Raw genomic sequence first — 14,268 nt, forward strand, 5'->3', positions numbered from 1 at the left:
AGCCAGGTGGCAACCATAATGAACAATGGTATGAAAAGGCAAAGTGTATGACTGTAAAAGTGTTTTCCCAGTGCATGGAACAAACTGCCAGAGAGCCTGCGCAAAGAAACAAATCTTCTACCTTTTAGAAAAAAGCTAAAAACGGTGCTGTTTCAGGAGGCTTGGGGTAATGTTTAACTCTCTCCCCTCTAGCATTGTGCTCACTTTCTGCCAAGCGCTTAGAGACCCCTGGGTGATATAGCGCTATACAAATCCAATATACAATACAATACAATCTGGTCGCCCAATGTATAAGAAGCAGTGGGCAGGCACATTGCATGTATTGCAGAGAAGTAATGCACTGCTTAGAAAGAATGGGAGGGCAGTGATTAGAATACAGCTAACTGAGAATTAAAACAAGTGCATGAGACCTGAGGATCTTGTAGCAAGGACTAAACATTACTGAAAGCATGAACTGCAATGAAGTGCGCATTTGTTATTTCCCTAATACTGTGACGTGGATACGCTTTGAATACGCAGTTTGTTGGATGGGTCACAGAGTTGGTCTTCTTAGAAAATCGACTGATCTTGTACGAAAAGATATGAACATAAACATAAGATTTCAGTCTACTGTTGACCTCTTCATATTTGCATACAAAGAAGATTTTTAAATATATCATCGAGAGCTGTTTAGGACATGCACAGGACATACATGGAATGAGCCCTGGACATACATGTGCACTGAGGAGAATCAAGAGATACTGGAGCACAGAGATGATGGACTTCACCAAATCTCTGCACACTCCTTCTCGGTAGGAGCATCTGAAAGATCCTCCAATTAATCAATCAATTAATCACGGAATTTGAAGAGCGCACTACTTACCCGCGAGGGTCTCAATGCGATGGGGAAGAAAAAAGGGAAGAGAAGAGGTGGGGGGGGGGGGGGGGGGGCGCTACTGGCCGAACAGCCAGGTCTTGAGTAGCCTTCAGAAGGTCAGAAGGTCTTGGGTCTGTCGTAAGCCGAGTGTAAGGGTGTTCAGGTCTTGGCGGCAAGGTGGGAGAAGGATCTGCTGCCTGGGGTGGTTCTTCGGATGCAGGGGACGGTGGCGAGGGAGAGGTCGGCGGAGCTGGCGGTTGAGGACGTAAAAGAAGAGCAGACTGTTGATGTAGTCTGGGCCGGTCTTGTGGAGTGACTTGTGTGCATGGATGAGGAGTATTAAGAAGATTCTACTGTCGACAGGGAGCCAGTGCAGGTTTCTCAGGTGGGGGGTGATGTGGCTGTGGTGTTGTACGTCGAGGATCCGGCGTGCTGAGGCGTTTTGAATGCATTGCAGTCGTTTGATGAGCTTGACAGGGGCTCCCGCATAGAGGGCGTTTCCATAGTAGAGTTTGCTACTGACGAGGGCCTGGGTTACTGTTCTTCTTGTATCTGTCGGGATCCGCCTGTAGATCTTGCGGAGCATGCGGAGGGTGTTGAAGCAGCAGGAGGAGACTGCGTTGACTTGCTTGGCCATGGAGAGCGTTGAGTCGAGGATGACACCCAGGTTGCGTGCGTGGTCGGTGGGTGTCGGGCTGCCCCCAGTGTCGTAGGCCACCAGGAGTCGTCCCAGGCTGAAGGGTTGGAGCCGAGGATGAGGACCACGGTCTTGTCAGTGTTCAGCTTTAGTCGGCTGCTCTTCATCAAATCGTCGACGGCCTTCATTCCTTCGTGGAGGTTGGATTTGGCGGTGAGGGTGTCCTTGGTGAGGGAGAGGATCAGTTGAGTATCGTCGGCATAGGAGATTATGTTGAGGTCGTGCTGTCGGTTGATGCGTGCGAGCGGGGTCATGTAGATGTTGAACAGTATCGGGCTGAGGGATGATCCCTGGGGTACGCCGCAAATGATCTCGGACGCTTCGGATTGGAACGGGGGAGGCAGACGCTCGGGTCCTGCCAAAGAGGAAGGAGGTGGTCCATTCCAGGGCCTTGTCTCGGATCCCTGCGTCATTGAGGCGTGCGCGTAAAGTGCGGTGGCAGACAGTGTTGAAGGCAGCGGAGAGGTCCAGCAGGATGAGGGCTGTGGTCTCACCGTTATCCAGCAGGGTCCTGATGTCGTCGTTGGCGGCGATGAGGGCAGTCTCGGTGCTGTGGTTGCAGCGGAATCCTGACTGGGATGGGTCAAGGATGCCGTTTTCTTCGAGGTATTGGGTTAGCTGTCTGTTGACGATCTTCTCGATGACCTTGGCTGGGAAAGGAAGCAGGGAGACGGGCCAGAAGTTCTTGAGGTCTCTCTGGTCTGCCTTGGGATTTTTGAGCAGGGCGTTGATCTCAGCATGTTTCCAGCTCTCTGGGAAGGTTGCGGTCTCGAAGGAGAGGTTGATGAGGTTGCGCAGGTGGGGTGCGATGGAACTGCTAGCTTTGTTGAAGATGTGGTGCGGAAAAGGGTCTGACGGGGAGCCTGAGTGGATTGTGCTCATGGTCTTGATGGTGTCATCGATGTTCAAGTTGGCCCAGGCTGGCAAGGGGTCATGGTCGATGGTGTGTGGCGAGTCTGGTGTGTTGGTGTCTGTTGGGGCTGTCTGGGTGTTGAAGCGGTCGTGGATGTCGGTAATGGTGCGGTGGAAGAAGGTGGCGAAGGAGTTGCACAGGGCTTGCGAACGCTGGATGTCGTTGGTGTTGGAGAGTTCCTCCACGATGTTGAAGAGCTCCTTGCTGTTGTGTGCATTGTTGTCGAGGCAGTCTTTGAAGGAGATCCTCTTGGCGGCCCTGATGAGGTGATGGTGGTTGCAGATGGCATCTTTGTGGCTGCGTGGCTGTCCGGTGTCTTTTCACTGTGCCATTTCATCTCTAGTTTCCGGCAGGTACGCTTGGATGCTAGGAGTTCCGGGGTGAACCAGCTGACTCTCTTGCTGGTCTCTCTGTAGGTGCGTTTTTTCAGTGGGGCGACGGTGTTGGCGCAGTCATCAATCCATCGTCTGAGGTTGCGGGCAGCGTCGTCGGTGTTGGAGAGGTCGGTGGGTGGGCCGAGAGTGAGGTTTGCCTGTAGTTGATCTTCGGTGACTTTGTTCCAGCAGCGGCGTGGGATCTGTTGGGTGCGGTGGTCTGTGGTGGGTTTCTGGACGGTGAAGTGGATGCAACGGTGGTCGGTCCAGGGGAGTTCCGTGGTGTGGCTGAAGGAGATGTGGGAGCTTGAGGAGAAGACAGGGTCGAGCGTGTGGCTGGCAGAATGGGTCGGCGTTGACGAGCTGTCTCAGTCAGAGGTTGGCGAGATTGTCGATCAGGGTGGTCGAGTTGCTGTTATTGTTGTTCTCCAAGTGAAAGTTCAGGTCTCCGAGGAGGATGTAGTCGTAGGAGGTTAGGGCATGCGAGCTGATGAAGTCAGCGATGAAGTCGCTGAACTGGGGTCGGGGTCCGGGGGTCTGTAGATGAGGGTCCCTCTTAGGGTGGTGTTGGGGTCAGTGTGGATCTGGAAGTGCATGTGTTCGGCGGCGCTGAGAGTGTCGTCGGTGCTGGTCGAGACCCTGATGGTGTTCTTGTGGACGATGGTGATTCCTCCTCCTACTCCGTTGGTGCGGTCTCTGCGGGTGATCTTATAGCCGTCTGGGATGGCTGTGGCGATGTCGGGTGCGGAGGAGTCGTTCATCCAGGTCTCTGTCAGGAAGGCGACGTCCGGGGATGATGTGTCGAGCAGGTCCCAGAGCTCAACTGCGTGTTTGCATGCGGAAAGGGTGTTCAGTAGGATGCAACGGAGGTGGTTGGGGTCCTTCTTGGCGGGCACTTCGGCGGCTCTGAGGCTGGTGTAGCTGCAGTTCCGGTAGGTGAAGGGACGATGAGTGCATTTCGGGGCGGCCTTGAGGCAGGTCCGTCTTGGATTGAGAGTGTGGGGTGTACTTGCATCATAGCAGCGGCAATTGTCCTGGTGGGTGCAGGGGGGCGCGAGAACCAGGGGTTCTGGTGCTGGGCACGGTCCAGGCGCCTTCTGCGTGCCAGCAGCACGGCCGCACACTGGCCGCCATATATGGGGAGGCGGGAGGGAGGGGAAGAGAATGGTCAGTCAGGGGGGTGGGGCCGCAGGGGACGTAGCGGCAGGAAACGGGAGCAGCGAGGGACACAGAATCAGGGACACACAAGGAGAAACAGAAGGCAAAATGGGCACAGAATCAGGCACACAAGGGGAATAGAAGGCAGAGTGCAAAAGGGCAACAACAGGAAAAACGGGCACAGCAACGAGGAGGCACTGGCGGACAGAGGCAAGAGCATTAACCAGCAGCAGCAGGGCAGCACAGGCGGAGCTGTGTGGTGGGTAAGCGACCTACCTGGCAAGGTCAAGGTACAGGCCCCAGCATGAGGGAACTCCCCAAGAAACTTATGATCAGCCCCTGCACAAACATTTGCAAATACCATAAAAGGAGGCAGCAGAAAATCAGTACATGGCTATCATGGAAGCAAGGCGACCAGGCACTGAGGGCAGGGCGCCTCCCTATAGGGAATGTTAAAAAATAAAACACACACAGAAGACTAGTTGTGTCACAAATGTCCCTTGGGTGCCCCTCGAAAACTTGGATTGGCCCGTCAAACCTGGCATATCCACTGGAGCTGGCCCTGGCTTCCAATGTCGTTTGTAATGCAGCTCCCCGATTACTCACCTCTGATTTGAGGTTGGTGTACTCTAGAGACCCATCCGGAACATTTCTGACGGTGAGCAGGTAGTCATAGGTGATGGCAGCTGTCTGGACACATAGGAGAAAGAAAAACAATTACTAACAGAGAAACACAGAAGCTCTGTTAGTTTCAAGACTTTAAAAACATTTGGGCTTCCAGCAGACCTTTAGACACAAAATTCTCAGAGATTTACATTAGTCTTAACCTATTCAATAACATTGGAACTGGAGCATGTATGGGGATGCCTACAGCATCTCCAGGATGGTCATGTGCACATGGAATTTACAATGAGTCGCTAAGAGCATCGTGGCAAAGTCCTCAAGGACAGTCAGTTAGTCAGTAGCACTGTTTATGAAAACATTATGGACTAAGATCCAACACTTGGTTAAGAGCACCAGATCCATATCACGTTTTCAGGATAACCAGTATATGAACTATTTTCAATAACATTCAATAGGCCATATTCATTTTCAGCTGGAATGGCTCCATTTACGCCTTTTAGGAACTTTGCAATAGGAAACCTGAAGGGCATACATGGGTTAACTATGGCTTAAATGTATGTTCCAGCCTCATACAATTATGCATTTGCGACCACTTGCAATGTGTGAACAACCAGAAACTCCTAGGATGAGTGGACATTCACAAACTCTGGTCAGAGATGTACTCCAACAAAGGGCAAGAGTAACTCTTCTTTCAGGGTGGGTAGAAGTACAGAACACGCTCAAATTTTGTGGAAGTTTTTGTCAATTGTGGGTTATACAAATACATGTATCTTAAGCGTGCATCCTGACAATCTAGAATGCATCCAGACCTCCTTACCATTTGCTGGACAGGCCTGTTTTGGATGGTCACTGTGGTGAAGGCACCCAGGATTATTCTGTTGCATGCATTCCTCCCGCCACCGCATACAACGGAAGACCGCGGGGCATTTTAAGAAATATACAATTGTTGTTATAGGACGCCATCTTAAACCAAAATCTGTTCTTTTCAGAATACTGAAATGTTCTACAAACACGAATTTTGACATTTTCTGCAGTGATTTGAACAGTTTTGAACATTATTTGCCCAAAACAAATGGATTCACCTTGTTCCGGGTTAAATAACGCATTCTGCTTTCTCCGATACACCATTGCACTGTATATTAGCACACTTTTCTAATAGATCATAGAACTTTAATAAAAAAAATATTTTTAGGAGCGTTTTTTAGGGGGACATTAGCCTCTAAAGACAGCAGGCCACTGTACAGAGAAATTTTCAGTGTAGCAATGATGTAGGATTACAGGTCCCACTGAAAATATACTACAAAAACAGTGATTTGATGAAGAAGACGGGGAGAGAAGCATGTAACTAGACAGCAGATTGTGTATTTTTTTTACATTACACAGACATACACATTTATGGGCTCATTTCAATAGCTATACCTGGGTCGTTATGGCACACCTGTTAAATTTCAATAATCCAGCTGCAGTATTTATCGGGTGTGAAATTACCACGCCTTTCCCATAAACACAACACCGAATGGGTGGATCGTGCTTTGATTACTTACCTGTAATTTTCATTAGACTGATTCTCAATTTCTCGTCCCATTACTTACTGAATGCAGAGAGGCTCTACCTCTGAGAACCAGCCCACTCCACCAAGCCCCTTTATCACTTTGCATTATTTGTGTGGGACCACCCTTCTCGTGAATGTAATGGAAGCAAACTCCCAATCCTATATTAATGAACCTACTATCCTCTTGAAGAAGATTGGGGAGGAAGGGAGGGAATGCAAATATTAGGAGGGGAAATGAAGATTGATATTAATGAAGATTGCCAGATAAGTAATCTAGACATTACCTCCTTATCTTCATTCCTCATATTATCCCTTACTTATAACAGGCATATCCAAGCAGTAGGGCTTTATTGCAGAGTTTTTCTGTTAAAAATATAAAATGTCGTCGTACCACACAAAATAAACATTTAATTATGGCTAAGACTCCTGAATCAAAGTATGCAACAATTTTAAAACAAAGACGCGTCAAACCTTTAAACCATAATCAAGATCCAGACCTTGAGGAAGGATCAGTCTGGAATGACTGGCAAAGTGGATGCATTGGCTTAAAGAGCAGCTAACAAATGCAATTAGTAGAGGCTGCACCCAATTCAGTCGATGAAGGCGTCACTCAAAGAGAGGATTAAACTTAGATGGAACCTGGAAAGTGCTGACCTTCATAAGAATAGCATAAAGCAATACTTTTATCTAACAAAACAATGTCAACGTTGATGGCTTATAACTACGTTTGATTGGACCAAACTGGATACACAAGACAAAAAAACAAATTATTTCAATACAGATGATTGGTCTATATACACATGAACAACTCTAACCATTTCCAGTTATTTTAACTAAAATTCCTGTTCTGAAACCGGATTGGGCCATAAAACAGGAAGAACCATTTCTATGAATTTTTTTATTAATATTAGGAATAAAGCCAAAGCATAGTTTAAGAAGACTATTGCACTCAAATATCTTTAAATAAGGTGGAGATTACATTATAATTCATTCCAATCCCTCAGATATCTGGCTATCATAATGGCTACCAAAATAGTCACCATGTCAAAAACATTACAGTAACCTCTTTTAAAGGTTCAAAATGTGGATTTTGGAGGGCTTACAAAAGTGAAGGAAAGTCCTGAAGAGACACAGTGTTTTTGCAGTTTAAGCCTTGACGCACAAGTTATTTACCTTTGGTAACAATATGTCTGTAAGAAATAGTAGTTAGTGTTTGATTCCTTACCTTAGAACAGTGGTTCCCAAACTTTTGACTCCTGACGACCCCCATTGAGTCACTACTGGAAGCCGGGGACCCCCAAGCAATTTGTATGAGTTAAATTTCAAACATTAAAATAGTCATTCGAAAAAAGACAAACACGGGCACACAACAAATAGTGAAAGTACTAAGGATTTTGGGGCCAGATGTACGACGATTTCATTTAGCACCTCGCAATTGACGACACATTGCGAGTGGCAAATTACGAGGTGCTAAATGAAATGTACATCAGTTTAACACTGTTTGGGATTCCCAATGGGGTCGCAAATTGCGAGGTTCATTAATATTAATGAGCCTCTCGCAATTTGCGAGCCCATTGGGAATGCCAGCCCTCCCAGCGATAATGGCCTGCTGGGCTCTGCAGGCCACCATGTCTCGGACTGCTTTTAAATATAGCAGTTTAAAAGAAAATGCAGCCTGTTTACCATGCATTTAAAAAAAAAAGAAAATGGAACGTTTTCGTTTCATTTTCTAAGGGCAGGCAGAGGTCCTTGGGAACACAGCCTGCCCTTAAAAAATTATTTTGCATGCATTTGCAAAGGGGAAGGGGTCCCCTGGGGACCCCTTCCCATTTGCAAATACATTACCATCTACTTGAAGTAGGTGGTAATTGTGACTGTTTTGCGACCACAAAACATTTGTACATGGTTTTGAGACTCGCTATTTGGAAGGGAATGCCCCTTCCAAATTGAAAGTTGCAAAACCTATTTAGAGAGTCGCAAATAAATTGCGACTCGCGAAAAAAGGCTATGTACATGGCTCAATAAGTTTTTGCATGCGCAAATGGGTTCGCGAACCCGTTTGCGCATATAAAAACAGATCGTACATCTGGCCCTTAGTATTTTATATTGAAATAATAGCCCCTCTGTCACATGTATTTCATTTGTTTTATAGCATCTCTCATACCATTGTAGGATGTCAGCACTTTACATCACACACATATAGAGACATTGAATCATACATGTAAATCAGTGTGTATATACAATGTTTAAAGAGTGCTTGGTCTGGAAAAGCACAAACTCAGGATTCAGAACATAACACAGTGGCTAGCATTGACTTTAACATTAAAAATGTATTTCCACCCAAATATATCTTTTTAGCAGCATCAGGATAATGAATAACTGGGACAAAATATAAGTTACTAACTGGTACCATGCAGTTTGCAAGCAGCTCTTTGATGACAGTTTATAGGTCCCTCTGCTAGATTACGATTGTCACTTATGAAGTGCACAGGAACAAAATAATCTCTGTGACAAAAGCAGTAACCACGAACCTAGGCACATAAAATACTGCTTTTTAAGATGCATGTTACACGTTTTTTGCAGTAGGCACAATAACCCTCTGTGCTACATTAGTTAAATCAAAGCTGCCACTGAACAAAACTCTCCTCGATCTCCAGCAGGTACATTAATCACTGGCATTCTCTTGACACTTTTATTGTTGCTGGAAAGCTGCTAATTATACAAGAAATGTTTCTGTGCTTTTAAAACTGTTGCCTACGGACCCCCTGGGAATGTGTCATGGGGGTCCGCGGACCACAGTTTGGGAAACACTGCCTTAGAATATCCCCAGGCGTCAGACTGGATCCGGAAAGTTTTGCGTAGCAGTACCCCTGCGCGTCGTCCGTCCTAGGCGTCGTGATCGCTGGAATGACGTCGTCGGAGTACATAGACGCCGCCCTCGCGAGCGGACGTCAGTTCTTGTACATAGCTTTCTGTGCCAGGAACGCAGAGCCATGCCAGAGACTGACACTGGTGCCATAAAACTAGGGCCCTTAAAGGGAGATAACTTAACCCTAGATGTCGGTTCGCAGAACGGGGAGGATGGGTGGGGCGATAAGGAATCTAACACTAACTATTGTTTCTTACAGATATATTGTTACCGAAGGTAAGTCACTTGTGCATCTGAAAGAAACAGGTTAGTGTTAGATTCCTTACCTTAGAATAGATACCCCAGCAATACCAACCTCGGAGGTGGGTCTGCGAACTAAGATCACACCAGAAAGTCCTGGAGAATGGAACGGCCGAAAAAACCATCTCTCCGGACTAGGCTGTCCAGGCAGTAGCACCTAGCAAACGTGTGCAGCGAGGCCCACGTAGCTGCCGGACAGATGTCCTGCAAGGGGACTTTCCAGACCCACGGCTGTAGTAGCCGCCGTGGCCCGAGTGGAATGGGCACTCAGCCCAACAGGGGGCTCCTTTTTAGCCAAGGAGTAACAGACCTTGATGCACAACACGACCCACCGAGAGATGGTCCGTTTGTGCACCGCCCGTCCCTTCTTCGTGCCCAAGTAACCAACAAAGAGCTGGTCGTCCACCCGGAACTGGTGTGTGCGATCAAGGTAGAAGGAGAGCGCACGTTTTGGGTCCAGACGGTGGAGCCTCTCTTCCTCTTTCGAGGGATGCGGAGGCGGAAAGAAGGTGGGCAAGGTGATGGACTGCCCGATGTGAAAGGCCGTAACCACCTTGGGCAGGAAAGAAGGACGAGTCCTCAGAACAACCTTGTCCAGATGGACAGAATGGAAAGGAGGCTTAGAAGACAGAGCCTGGAGCTCACTCACCCTCCTAGCAGAGGTGATGGCAACCAGGAATGCAGTCTTAAGAGTTTGAAGACAAAGAGGGCAATTGTGAAGTGGCTCGAAAGGTGCGTACATCAGATAGGTCAGAACAAGGTTCAAGTCCCACTGAGGCATCACGAAAGAAACAGGAGGAAACATGTGCATGATGCCCTTCAAGAATCTATTTACAACAGGGGACTTGAAAAGAGAAAGCTGATCAGGAAGACTCAAGAAGGCAGAAATGGCAGAGAGGTAGCCCTTAAGAGTGCCCTGAGCAAAGCCTTGCTGGGCAAGAGAAAGAAGGAAGAGGAGAACCTCTGAAGGGGGGGCAGAGAGAGGATCCACAGCCTTTGCTGTGCACCATGCCACAAATTTGTTCCACCTGCAAGCGTATACCCATTTTGTGGAGGGACGCCTGGCTGCCAGAATGACATCATAGACTTCAGGAGGCAAGTCAAATGGCCTCAACTGCCGCCGCTCAATCTCCACGCATGGAGGTGGAAGCTGGACAGGTTCGGGTGGAGGACCGTCCCCTGCTGCTACGACAGAAGGTCCTCCTGAAGAGGCAGACGAATCGGGGGATCGACTGACATGCCGAGTAGCTCGGGATACCAAAACCTTTGTGCCCAGTCCGGAGCCACAAGGATGACTTGGGCCCGGTCGCGCTTGATCTTCTTCAGCACTCTGGGCAGAAGTGGTATAGGCGGAAAGGCGTACAACAGATCGCGCCGAAAAGTGTCTCCAAGCGAGTGCCGCCTTGGAAATTCCAACACGCAGAACTGATGACATTGCGCGTTCTCTTCGGTGGGGAATAGATCTAACCAAGGTTCTCCCCACTGCTGAAAGAGGCCTTGCGCCACGTCCGAGTTCAGATGCCATTCGTGATCCATCATGCACCGGCGGCTGAGTTTGTCCGCCCTGGCGTTCAGGGAACCTGCCAGGTGTTGAACCACCAGGGTGATGCCCTGGTGTTCCAGCCATGTCCAGAGGCGCAGAGCCTCCTGACAAAGGGTCCACGACCCCACCCCGCCTTGCTTGTTGCAGTACCACTTGGCGGTGGTGTTGTCCGTGAACACCTGCACTACACTTCCCCGGACAGAGGGAAAGAATGCCTTCAGTGCAAGCCGGATCGCCCGCAGCTCCAGAAGGTTGATGTGGAGCCGGGACCCCGCTGGAGACCAGAGGCCTCTGATCTCCCTCTCCCCCATGTGGCCCCCCCATCCCAGGAGGGACGCATCCGTCACCACTACGTGCTCCAGTTGGGGTAGGGAGAAAGATCTGCCGCTGACCCAATTGCGGTTCATGAGCCACCACTGCAACTGCCTGGCAGTGCCCTCCGAGATTCGGACGTGGTCGGACATATTGCCCTGATGCTGTGCCCACTGAAACTTCAGGTCCCACAGCAAAGCCCGCATCCGCCACCTGGCATGATGCACCAGAAGGATGCTGGAGGCCATCTGCCCCAGGAGCCGCAGCGTCAATCTGACCGAGATTCGGGATAAAGGCTGAAAGATCGGAATCAGAGCCTGAATATCCCAAAACCGCTGTTCGGGGGGATAGACCTGAAACTGCGCTGAGTCCAGAACGGCTCCTTTGAAAAGGAGCTTTTGAGAGGGGCACAGGTGTGACTTCGGCACGTTGATAGAGAACCCCAGCGAGTGCAGGAGGTCGGCCGTAGTCTGGAGGTGGGAGACGACTGTCTAGGGCGAGCCCGCCTTCAACAACCAGTCGTCGAGATAGGGGAAGACTGAAACCCCTAATCTGCGCAGATGAGCTGCGACCACCGCCATCACTTTCGTGAACAACCGTGGGGCGCTGGTAAGTCCGAAGGGGAGCACGGTAAACTGAAAGTGCTCTACCGTGAACCGCAGGTAATGCCGGTGGGCCGGCAGGACGGGGATGTGGAAATACGTGTCGTGCAAGTCCAACGCTACCATCCAGTCTTCTGGGTCCAGGGCAGCCAGGACCTGAGCCAATGTCAGCATCTTGAACTTCTCCTTCCGGAGGAAGCCGCTGACGCTCCGGAGGTCAAAGATAGGGCGTAGGCCTCCTTTGCCCTACTTGGGTACCAGAAAGTAGTGGGAATAGCAACCACCTCCTACTTCTGGCCCAGGAACGCGCTCGGCGGCCCCTTTGGCCAAGAGGGTCGTAACTTCCTCCTGGAGGAGTCGCAAGTGATCCCCCGACATGCGGTGGTACTGCGGTGGCATGGCTGGAGGGGTCGCCTCGAAGGGGAGGGAGTAGCCCCTTCGGACGATTGGCAGCACCCACCTGTCCGATGTGATGGAGCGCCAGTGAAGGAGGTGATGGCGAACCCTGCCCCCCACTGGCGTCGAATGGGCCTGAAAATTCGGACTAGGAGGATTTTGAGGAAGATGCTGCGGGGGCGGGTGTAGACTGACCTTGCCGGTGTCCCCCGGCACCGCCACGACGGTTACCACATCCGCGACCGCCTTTAGGTTGGTTCTGCGGCCTGTGGCTAGCTGGACGTGAGGGGGCGCCCCTTCCTTGGCCACAAAAGGGACAAAAGGCGGAAGTGCTGGTGTTGGCCGAGGCCCAAGGACTTGGCCATAGCCCGAGTCCTTGAAAAGCTCCAGCGCACTGTCCGCCTTGTCACCAAAGAGGCAACGGCCATCAAAGGGCATGTCCATAAGGGAGGCTTGGACATCTCCCAAAAAGTTGGCGGATCCCAGCCAGGTGTGGCGGCAAACCGCCACCATCGTTGCAATTGCCCTGCCTAGCGAGTCCGTGGTATCCAGTCCACACCGAATTGAATAGCGTGCTGCATCCCTTCCCTCTGCAAGGGCTTGGGTAAGCTTTGCCTGGACCTCCGCCAGCCACTGCGGCAGCACTTACACAACCGTATCCCACAGAGAGTGGGAGTAAAGGCCCAAGATGCAGGCGGTATTGACAGACCTTAACCCCAAACTCAGTGAGGAGAACAGTTTCTTGCCGAACTGATCGTACCTTTTGGATTACCGATCCGGAGGGGCAGTCGGGAATGCGGTCTGGGAGGTGGAGGCCTGGATCACCAGGCTTTCAGGGGTGGGGTGAAGGGACAGGAAACTGTGGTCGCCCGGATCCGGGTGGTGGTGTCGGACCACGTTCCGATCCACAGGGAGGCCTGTAGAGGGCTTGGACCAGGTGCCCAACAGAACGTCAGAGAAGGCTTCGTTGAACAGCAGGAGAGGCTCCAAGGAGCTTGACCGCGGTTTGAGCACCTCATTGAGGAGGTTAGTCCTCACGGCCGCGACCGGGAGCTCAAGAGCAAGGCCTTGGCTGCCCTAGTCAACACCACACTGTAAGCAGCCCCTCCCTCCGTAACCACGGTAGGAGGGGAGACAAATCCAGTGTCTGGTGAAGTGTCCAGACCACTGGCCTCCCCCAGTTAGTCTGCCCAGTCCTGGCTCAACTGGCACTGCAGTGCCAGAGGGTCCTCAGACCCCTCCCAATCCTCCTCGTCATCCATCTCCTGAAAGTCAGGAATAAAGGATGGAGCCTGGTCATCAGTGATGGGCTCACCAATCGGCGTCGAAGCTGGTCCAACTCTGGATCCGGACCAGGGTGGGGATCTGGGACGACGCCGGGCGACACCCTTGGTGCCGGCGCCGGCAGAGGAGTCGTGAGGTCGACTGGCGTTGTCACAGATCCAGGCCTGGATCCTGAGGAACCCTGCGGTGCCAAGACTGGAGTCGTCGATGGCGCCGGGGCCGAAGCACCCGACGGCGCCAGGGCCGGAGCTGCCGGCCCACTTGGGCTCCCAGACGGACCCGCGGGGCCCGAAGGCACCTCAGCGGGACCCGACTGAGGGAAGCGCAGCCTCATGGCCGTGAGGAATATGCTGATCTCCTCCGGCTTCGCGTGCAGCCCAGTGACCGGCAGGTGTGGAGCTGGACGCGGCGCTTGCGGCTCCAACGGAGCCGCATGGGCGCCGTCACCCGAACCCCCTGCTGCGTCGCGCGAGCGTCGGGGGGAGTCAGAAGAGCGATGTCGCTTCTTCGACTTCTTGTGCCTCGACTTACCTGAGGACTTGGAGCCCGACGAGTGGTGACGACTCACCGAGCTGTGATGACTGTGGCCCCGCGACCGGTCCTCGACCTCCTCCTGGACCGGGACCTCGAGCGGGCGCAGGCCGACTGCCGGATCTCAAAGCACTTATGGGACCGCTCCCGCCTAGCTTTCGACATCAAGGCCCGGCAGTCGGGGCACGACTGGTCATCGTGGTCAGCCCCGAGGCAGTAAAGGTAGCGATGGTGGGGGTCGGTAACCGACATCAGGC

The 14,268-nt window shown here is 51.3% G+C and overlaps 1 protein-coding gene across 1 annotated transcript in view; it reads right to left on the reverse strand.

Annotated features, from left to right (window-relative positions):
* Nucleotides 1-14,268, reverse strand: part of LOC147672896 (aarF domain-containing protein kinase 1-like) — a gene marked incomplete at its 3' end in the record, with an annotated part of 519,161 nt that overhangs the window by 362,704 nt on the left and 142,189 nt on the right. Inside the window, exon 3 of the mRNA XM_086947942.1 lies at nucleotides 4,605-4,688. Coding sequence (XP_086804068.1) covers nucleotides 4,605-4,688 — 84 coding nt within the window. The remainder of the gene's footprint in view (nucleotides 1-4,604; nucleotides 4,689-14,268) is intronic.

This window comes from Lissotriton vulgaris, unplaced genomic scaffold, assembly GCF_964263255.1.
Source record: "Lissotriton vulgaris unplaced genomic scaffold, aLisVul1.2 SCAFFOLD_1222, whole genome shotgun sequence".
NCBI classification, from domain to species: domain Eukaryota; kingdom Metazoa; phylum Chordata; class Amphibia; order Caudata; family Salamandridae; genus Lissotriton; species Lissotriton vulgaris.